Raw genomic sequence first — 8186 nt, 5'->3', positions numbered from 1 at the left:
AGAAGGTTTGTGTGTAGGGTGTGTGTGTGTGTGTGGAGTGTAGAGGGTGTGTGTGTAGGGTGTGTGTGTGTGGAGTGTAGAGGGTGTGTGTGTAGGGTGTGTGTGTGTGTGTGGAGGGTAGAGGGTGTGTGTGTAGGGTGTGTGTGTGGAGTGTAGAGGGTGTGTGTGTGGAGTGTAGAGGGTGTGTGTGTGGAGTGTAGAGGGTGTGTGTGTGGAGTGTAGAGGGTGTGTGTGGAGGTTAGAGGGTGTGTGTGTGGAGTGTGTAGGGTGTGTGTGGAGGTTGGAGGGTGTGTGTGTGTGGAGTGTAGAGGGTGTGTGTGTGGAGGGTGTGTGTGTGGAGGGTGTGTGGAGTGTGGAGGGTGTGTGTGTGTAGGGTGTGTGTGTGGAGTGTGGAGGGTGTGTGTGTGTAGGGTGTGTGTGTGGAGTGTAGATGGTGTGTGTGTGGAGTGTGTAGGGTGTGTGTGTGGGGAGTGTAGAGGGTGTGTGTGTGGAGTGTAGAGGGTGTGTGTGGGGAGTGTAGAGGGTGTGTGTGTGGAGTGTAGAGGGTGTGTAGAGGGTGTGTGTGTAGAGGGTGTGTGTGTGGAGTGTAGAGGGTGTGTGTGTAGAGGGTGTGTGTGTGGAGTGTAGAGGGTGTGTGTGGAGGGTGTGTGTGTGGAGTGTAGAGGGGGTGTGGAGTGTAGAGGGTGTGTGGAGTGTAGAGGGTGTGTGTGTGTAGGGTGTGTGTGAAGTGTAGAGGGTTTGTGTGTAGGGTGTGTGTGTGAAGTGTAGAAGGTTTGTGTGTAGGGTGTGTGTGTGTGGAGTGTAGAGGGTGTGTGTGTAGGGTGTGTGTGTGTGGAGTGTAGAGGGTGTGTGTGTGTAGGGTGTGTGTGTGTGGAGTGTAGAGGGTGTGTGTGGAGGGTGTGTGTGGAGGTTAGAGGGTGTGTGTGTGTGGAGGGTGTGTGTGTGAAGTGTGTGGAGGTTAGAGGGTGTGTGTGTGGAGTGTGTGTGTGTGTGTGTGGAGGGTGTGTGTGGAGGTTAGAGGGTGTGTGTGTGTGAAGTGTGTGGAGGTTAGAGGGTGTGTGTGTGGAGTGTGTAGGGTGTGTGTGTGGAGTGTAGAGGGTGTGTGTGTGGAGTGTAGAGGGTGTGTGTGTGGAGTGTAGAGGGTGTGTGTGGAGGGTGTGTGTGTGGAGTGTAGAGGGGGTGTGGAGTGTAGAGGGTGTGTGTGCAGGGTGTGTGTGTGGAGTGTAGAGGGTGTGTGTGTGTAGGGTGTGTGTGTGTGTAGGGTGTGTGTGGAGGTTAGAGGGTGTGTGTGTGTAGGGTGTGTGTGTGGAGTGTAGAGGGTGTGTGTGTGGAGTGTAGAGGGTGTGTGTGTGGAGTGTAGAGGGTGTGTGTGTGGAGTGTAGAGGGTGTGTGTGTGGAGGTTAGAGGGTGTGTGTGTGTGTGTGTAGGGTGTGTGTGTGGAGGTTAGAGGGTGTGTGTGTGTGTGTGTAGGGTGTGTGTGGAGGTTAGAGGGTGTGTGTGTGGAGTGTGTAGGGTGTGTGTGTGTGGAGTGTAGAGGGTGTGTGTGTGTGTGGAGGGTGTGTGTGTGGAGTGTAGAGGGTGTGTGTGCGTGTGTGGAGTGTAGAGGGTGTGTGTGCAGGGTGTGTGTGTGTGGAGTGTAGAGAGTGTGTGTGTAGGGTGTGTGTGTGTGGAGTGTAGAGGGTGTGTGTGTAGGGTGTGTGTGTGTGGAGTGTAGAGGGTGTGTGTGTAGGGTGTGTGTGTGTGTGGAGTGTAGAGGGTGGGTGTGGGGAATGTAGAGGGTGTGTGTGTAGGGTAGAGGGTGTGTGTGTGGAGTGTAGAGGGTGTGTGTGTGTAGGGTGTGTGTGTGTGAAGTGTAGAGGGTGTGTGTGTAGGGTGTGTGTGTGAAGTGTAGAGGGTGTGTGTGTAGGGTGTGTGTGTGGAGTGTAGAAGGTTTGTGTGTAGGGTGTGTGTGTGTGTGTGGAGTGTAGAGGGTGTGTGTGTAGGGTGTGTGTGTGTGGAGTGTAGAGGGTGTGTGTGTAGGGTGTGTGTGTGTGTGTGGAGGGTAGAGGGTGTGTGTGTAGGGTGTGTGTGTGGAGTGTAGAGGGTGTGTGTGTGGAGTGTAGAGGGTGTGTGTGTGGAGTGTAGAGGGTGTGTGTGTGGAGTGTAGAGGGTGTGTGTGGAGGTTAGAGGGTGTGTGTGTGGAGTGTGTAGGGTGTGTGTGGAGGTTGGAGGGTGTGTGTGTGTGGAGTGTAGAGGGTGTGTGTGTGGAGGGTGTGTGTGTGGAGGGTGTGTGGAGTGTGGAGGGTGTGTGTGTGTAGGGTGTGTGTGTGGAGTGTGGAGGGTGTGTGTGTGTAGGGTGTGTGTGTGGAGTGTAGATGGTGTGTGTGTGGAGTGTGTAGGGTGTGTGTGTGGGGAGTGTAGAGGGTGTGTGTGTGGAGTGTAGAGGGTGTGTGTGGGGAGTGTAGAGGGTGTGTAGAGGGTGTGTGTGTAGAGGGTGTGTGTGTGGAGTGTAGAGGGTGTGTGTGTAGAGGGTGTGTGTGTGGAGTGTAGAGGGTGTGTGTGGAGGGTGTGTGTGTGGAGTGTAGAGGGGGTGTGGAGTGTAGAGGGGGTGTGGAGTGTAGAGGGTGTGTGTGTGGAGTGTAGAGGGTGTGTGTGTGGAGTGTAGAGGGTGTGTGTGTAGGGTGTGTGTGTGTGTAGGGTGTGTGTGTGTAGGGTGTGTGTGTGTGTAGGGTGTGTGTGGAGGTTAGAGGGTGTGTGTGTAGGGTGTGTGTGTGGAGTGTAGAGGGTGTGTGTGTAGGGTGTGTGTGTGGAGTGTAGAGGGTGTGTGTGTAGGGTGTGTGTGTGGATTGTAGAGGGGGTGTGGAGTGTAGAGGGTGTGTGTGCAGGGTGTGTGTGTGTGGAATGTAGAGGGTGTGTGTGTAGGGTGTGTGTGTAGGGTGTGTGTGTGTGGAGTGTAGAGGGTGTGTGTGTAGTGCGTGTGTGTGTGGAGTGTAGAGGGTGGGTGTGGGGAGTGTAGAGGGTGTGTGTGGAGGGTAGAGGGTGTGTGTGTAGGGTAGAGGGTGTGTGTGTAGGGTAGAGGGTGTGTGTGTGTAGGGTAGAGGGTGTGTGTGGAGTGTAGAGGGTGTGTGTGTGTAGGGTGTGTGTGTGTAGGGTAGAGGGTGTGTGTGGAGTGTAGAGGGTGTGTGTGTGTAGGGTGTGTGTGTGTGGAGTGTAGAGGGTGTGTGTGTGTAGGGTGTGTGTGTGAAGTGTAGAGGGTGTGTGTGTGTAGGGTGTGTGTGTGAAGTGTAGAGGGTGTGTGTGTAGGGTGTGTGTGTGGAGTGTAGAAGGTTTGTGTGTAGGGTGTGTGTGTGTGTGGAGTGTAGAGGGTGTGTGTGTAGGGTGTGTGTGTGTGGAGTGTAGAGGGTGTGTGTGTGGAGTGTAGAGGGTGTGTGTGTGTGTAGGGTGTGTGTGTGAAGTGTAGAGGGTGTGTGTGTGGAGTGTAGAGGGTGTGTGTGTGGAGGTTAGAGGGTGTGTGTGTGGAGGTTAGAGGGTGTGTGTGTGTGTGTGTGTGTGTGTGTGTAGGGTGTGTGTGTGGAGGTTAGAGGGTGTGTGTGTGTGTGGAGGGTGTGTGTGTGTGTAGGTTAGAGGGTGTGTGTGTAGGTTAGAGGGTGTGTGTGTGTGTAGGTTAAAGGGTGTGTGTGTGGAGTGTAGAGGGAGGGTGTGTGTGTGTAGGGTGTGTGTGTGGAGTGTAGAGGGTGTGTGTGTGTAGGGTGTGTGTGTGGAGTGTAGAGGGTGTGTGTGTAGGGTGTGTGTGTGGAGTGTAGAGGGTGTGTGTGTAGGGTGTGTGTGTGGAGTGTAGAGGGTGTGTGTGTAGGGTGTGTGTGTGGAGTGTAGAGGGTGTGTGTGTAGGGTGTGTGTGTGGAGTGTAGAGGGTGTGTGTGGAGGGTAAAGGGTGTGTGTGTGGAGGGTAAAGGGTGTGTGTGTGGAGTGTAGAGGGTGTGTGTGTGGAGTGTAGAGGGTGTGTGTGTAGGGTGTGTGTGGAGTGTAGAGGGTGTGTGTGTGTAGGGTGTGTGTGTGGAGTGTAGAGGGTGTGTGTGTGTAGGGTGTGTGTGTGTGTGTGGAGTGTAGAGGGTGTGTGTGTGTGTAGGGTGTGTGTGTGTAGTGTAGAGGGTGTGTGTGTGTAGGGTGTGTGTGTGGAGTGTAGAGGGTGTGTGTGTGTAGGTTAGAGGGTGTGTGTGTGTAGGTTAAAGGGTGTGTGTGTGTAGGTTAAAGGGTGTGTGTGTGGAGTGTAGAGGGAGGGTGTGTGTGTGTAGGGTGTGTGTGTGGAGTGTAGAGGGTGTGTGTGTGTAGGGTGTGTGTGTGGAGTGTAGAGGGTGTGTGTGTAGGGTGTGTGTGTGTGGAGTGTAGAGGGTGTGTGTGGAGGGTAAAGGGTGTGTGTGTGGAGGGTAAAGGGTGTGTGTGTGGAGTGTAGAGGGTGTGTGTGTGGAGTGTAGAGGGTGTGTGTGTAGGGTGTGTGTGGAGTGTAGAGGGTGTGTGTGTGTAGGGTGTGTGTGTGGAGTGTAGAGGGTGTGTGTGTGTAGGGTGTGTGTGTGTGTGTGTGGAGTGTAGAGGGTGTGTGTGTGTGTAGGGTGTGTGTGTGGAGTGTAGAGGGTGTGTGTGTGGAGTGTAGAGGGTGTGTGTGTGGAGGTTAGAGGGTGTGTGTGTGGAGGTTAGAGGGTGTGTGTGTGGAGGTTAGAGGGTGTGTGTGTGTGTGTGTGTGTGTGTGTGTGTGTGTGTGTGTGTAGGGTGTGTGTGTGGAGGTTAGAGGGTGTGTGTGTGTGTGGAGGGTGTGTGTGTGTGTAGGTTAGAGGGTGTGTGTGTAGGTTAGAGGGTGTGTGTGTGTAGGTTAGAGGGTGTGTGTGTGTAGGTTAAAGGGTGTGTGTGTGTAGGTTAAAGGGTGTGTGTGTGTAGGTTAAAGGGTGTGTGTGTGGAGTGTAGAGGGAGGGTGTGTGGAGTGTAGAGGGAGGGTGTGTGTGTGTAGGGTGTGTGTGTGGAGTGTAGAGGGAGGGTGTGTGTGTGTAGGGTGTGTGTGTGGAGTGTAGAGGGTGTGTGTGTGGAGTGTAGAGGGTGTGTGTGTAGGGTGTGTGTGTGGAGTGTAGAGGGTGTGTGTGGAGGGTAAAGGGTGTGTGTGTGGAGGGTAAAGGGTGTGTGTGTGGAGTGTAGAGGGTGTGTGTGTGGAGTGTAGAGGGTGTGTGTGTAGGGTGTGTGTGGAGTGTAGAGGGTGTGTGTGTGTAGGGTGTGTGTGTGGAGTGTAGAGGGTGTGTGTGTGTAGGGTGTGTGTGTGTGTGTGGAGTGTAGAGGGTGTGTGTGTGTGTAGGGTGTGTGTGTGTAGGGTGTGTGTGTGTAGTGTAGAGGGTGTGTGTGTGTAGGGTGTGTGTGTGGAGTGTAGAGGGTGTGTGTGTGGAGTGTAGAGGGTGTGTGTGTGGAGGGTAGAGGGTGTGTGTTGAGGGTAGAGGGTGTGTGTGGAGGGTAGAGGGTGTGTGTGAAGGTTAGAGGGTGTGTGTGGAGGGTGTGTGTGGTAATGGATGGTGTGTTCACCTGGTAGTCGACGGCGATGAGGGGGTGATGAGGGGGAAAAGCCCGTGTGGAACCTTTCCGATGCACCAGCAGGGTTTTCTGTTTGCCCGCCACCATGTGCTCCTCCACTTTAGCAATGTTGTGGGACACGTCGTAGATCACATGCATGTCCAGATCATCTGGTGTGGTGCTGAACACTTTGGAGAAAGCCTGGATGCACAGGAGTGATATTAGTGAACTCTCCTCACACTTACAGCCTTCAGCTGGAGTCAGAGTGTGTGTGAGGGGAGTGTGAGGGGAGTGTTGGGTTTGTGAGGAGTGTGTGGAAAGTTTAAGTGAAGTGTGTGAGGAGTGTGTGAGCTCACTGACCTGGCGTGTGAGGAAGGTCATGGAGGAACGGTTGACCCAGGCGTAGTTGCCTGCAGCTGCCATGCCTTTCAGGTAATCCTGACCTTCAGGAGACCCGATGTGAGCACAAGCGAGCTGTCTGTCGTTCACTATGATGTTGTCACGTTTCATGGCCTTCTCCATGGCCACCAAAGCATCTACACACACACACACACACACACACACACACACACACACACACACACACACACACACACACACACACACACACACACACACACACACACACACACACAGGAAATATGCAGATCTGTTCTCTGTTCTCTGGTGGAGTTTATTCTTGGCTACTAATCAAAAATCAGGTTTTTATACGTTTATTGATGAATATTTGAGACGTTTACGTTTAACAATCTGAAGTTCATTTGAAGGTAAAAATGTTTGTAGTGAAAGTTTAAAGTGAAACTACTTTAATTGGAGTCACATTTGACTGAGTCTCTACTTTATTACACTACATGCTCTGCCCTGGTATTGTGGAGAAGAATCCCTCATCCCTGCTCTACAAACGTCACTGTACAGGAGACGTGTGACTGCTCTGTGTGTGTGTGTGTGTGTGTGTGTGTGTGTGTGTGTGTGTAATTGACTCTGGGGTCAGTATGGGTTAAATTGAAAATGCACATGTTGCTGGTGTTCCTTCTGTCAGCATCGTGTGTGTGTTTGCACCATGTGTCAGTGCAAACACACATGTGCAGACTGTTCCCAAATTCTCATGCAGAAGATGCAAAACTCAGGAAAAAAAAGGGAAAGCAGAGCAGAGCGCCTACCTGTGGCCACCTGGTGTCCGAGCCCACGACTCCCGCTGTGGATCATCACACACACCTGGCCCTTGTGGTCGATGCCCATCTTTTTAGCTGCATAGTCGTTATAGATCTCATCCACAACCTGGATCTCGGCGTAGTGATTCCCTGCTCCCAGAGTCCCGAGCTGCAGAACAGAGAATGTTCACGTTACAGTTGTAAACAGTTAGTGAGCTTCAGTGCTGATGTGAACGTGGCTGTAAACGTGGGTACCTGTGGCAGGCCTCTCTTCTTGGCCTTGGAGGAGACCTTGTTAGGGTCTGCCTGCAGCATCCGGCCGTATTCCTCACAGTGCTCTTTATCCTCAGCCCAGGCATAACCTTCTCTCAGAGACCAGTCCATCCCCATCTCCAGGGCCTCCTCCAAGTCTCTGTGTACACACACACACACACACACACACACACACACACACGTCAGTCTTCATCAATTCTAAACATCCTGCTTTATTTAATGCTAAATCATCTACACAATCCACACCAACAAATATTCACCAGCCTGAACTATGAACATGTGTGTTTGTGTGTGCACGCCTTGACGGGGTGTGCGTGTGTTTATGGGAGTGTGTGTGGTGTGTGTTGACGGGGTGTGCGTGTGAGTGTGTGTGTATGGGTGTGTGTGCGGTGTGTGTTGACGGGGTGTGTGTGTGTGTGTGTGTGTATGGGGGGTGTGTGTGGTATGTGTTTAGGGGAGTGTGTGCGTGTGTATGGGAGTGTGTTTGCGTGTGTATGGGAGTGTGTGTGCGTGTGTGTGTGGGAGTGCGTGTGCGTGCGTGTGCGTATGTGTGTGGGAGTGCGTGTGTGTGTGTGTGTGGGAGTGCGTGTGTGGATGCGTGTGTGGTGTGTGTTGACGGGGTGTGTGTGGGAGTGCGTGTGTGTGTGTGCGTGTGTGTGTGAGTGCGTGTGTGTGTGTGTATGTGTGTGTGTGGGAGTGCGTGTGTGTGTGTGTTGACGGGGTGCTTGTGTGTGTGTGTGTGTGTGTGTGTGGATGCATGTGTGTGGTGTGTGTTGACGGGGTGTGTGTGTCTCAAGTCAAGTCAAGTTTATTTCTATTGCGCTTTTCACAACACACATCGTCTCAAAGCAGCTTTACAGAAATCAACAGTGAAGGTGAATGGTGTGTGTTTATCCCTGATGGGCACCATGGCGACTGTGTGTGTGTATGGGAGTGTGTGTGTGTGTGTGTGTGTGTGTGTGTGTGTGTGTGTGGATGCGTGTGTGGTGTGTGTTGACGGGGTGTGTGTGTGTGTATGGGTATGTGTGTGTGTGTGTTGTTTACTTGGCGTTCATGGGAATGACTCCCTTAGATCCGACTCCTACAGGGATGTGATCAAAGAGAGCTTGCGCCAGCTGTTCCTTCACCGGCTGCACGTCTCCTTCATCCAGGTTGGTTCTCAGCAGACGTACGCCACAATTAATGTCAAATCCCACACCACCTGGAACATCATCATTCCACTCACAGATAAATTTCAGT

General features: G+C 52.7%; 1 protein-coding gene and 1 long non-coding RNA gene across 4 annotated transcripts in view; one reads left to right on the top strand and one right to left on the bottom strand.

Moving 5' to 3' along the window:
* The window catches only part of rtcb (RNA 2',3'-cyclic phosphate and 5'-OH ligase), a 44656-nt gene that overhangs the window by 25206 nt on the left and 11264 nt on the right, over positions 1–8186 (bottom strand). Inside the window, exons 5-9 of the mRNA XM_083546564.1 lie at positions 7992–8148; positions 6930–7086; positions 6684–6843; positions 5884–6059; positions 5536–5724 (exon numbers count right to left, since the gene is read on the bottom strand). Of these exons, the coding sequence (XP_083402690.1) occupies positions 5536–5724; positions 5884–6059; positions 6684–6843; positions 6930–7086; positions 7992–8148 (839 nt within the window). The remainder of the gene's footprint in view (positions 1–5535; positions 5725–5883; positions 6060–6683; positions 6844–6929; positions 7087–7991; positions 8149–8186) is intronic.
* On the top strand, positions 1222–3546 carry LOC310729295. 3 transcript variants are annotated; one of them, XR_014534537.1, is made up of 3 exons: positions 1222–1274; positions 1407–1483; positions 3506–3546. It is a non-coding gene; the product is annotated as an uncharacterized lncRNA (long non-coding RNA). The 3 variants fall into 3 exon arrangements; XR_014534539.1 differs by lacking the exon at positions 3506–3546 and adding an exon at positions 2660–2716; XR_014534538.1 differs by having other exon boundaries at positions 1233–1274; positions 1450–1483.

The sequence above is a fragment of the Silurus aristotelis genome (genome assembly GCF_946808225.1).
Source record: "Silurus aristotelis genome assembly, chromosome: 7".
NCBI lineage: Eukaryota > Metazoa > Chordata > Actinopteri > Siluriformes > Siluridae > Silurus > Silurus aristotelis.
This window is presented reverse-complemented; position numbering and strand designations above follow the sequence as displayed.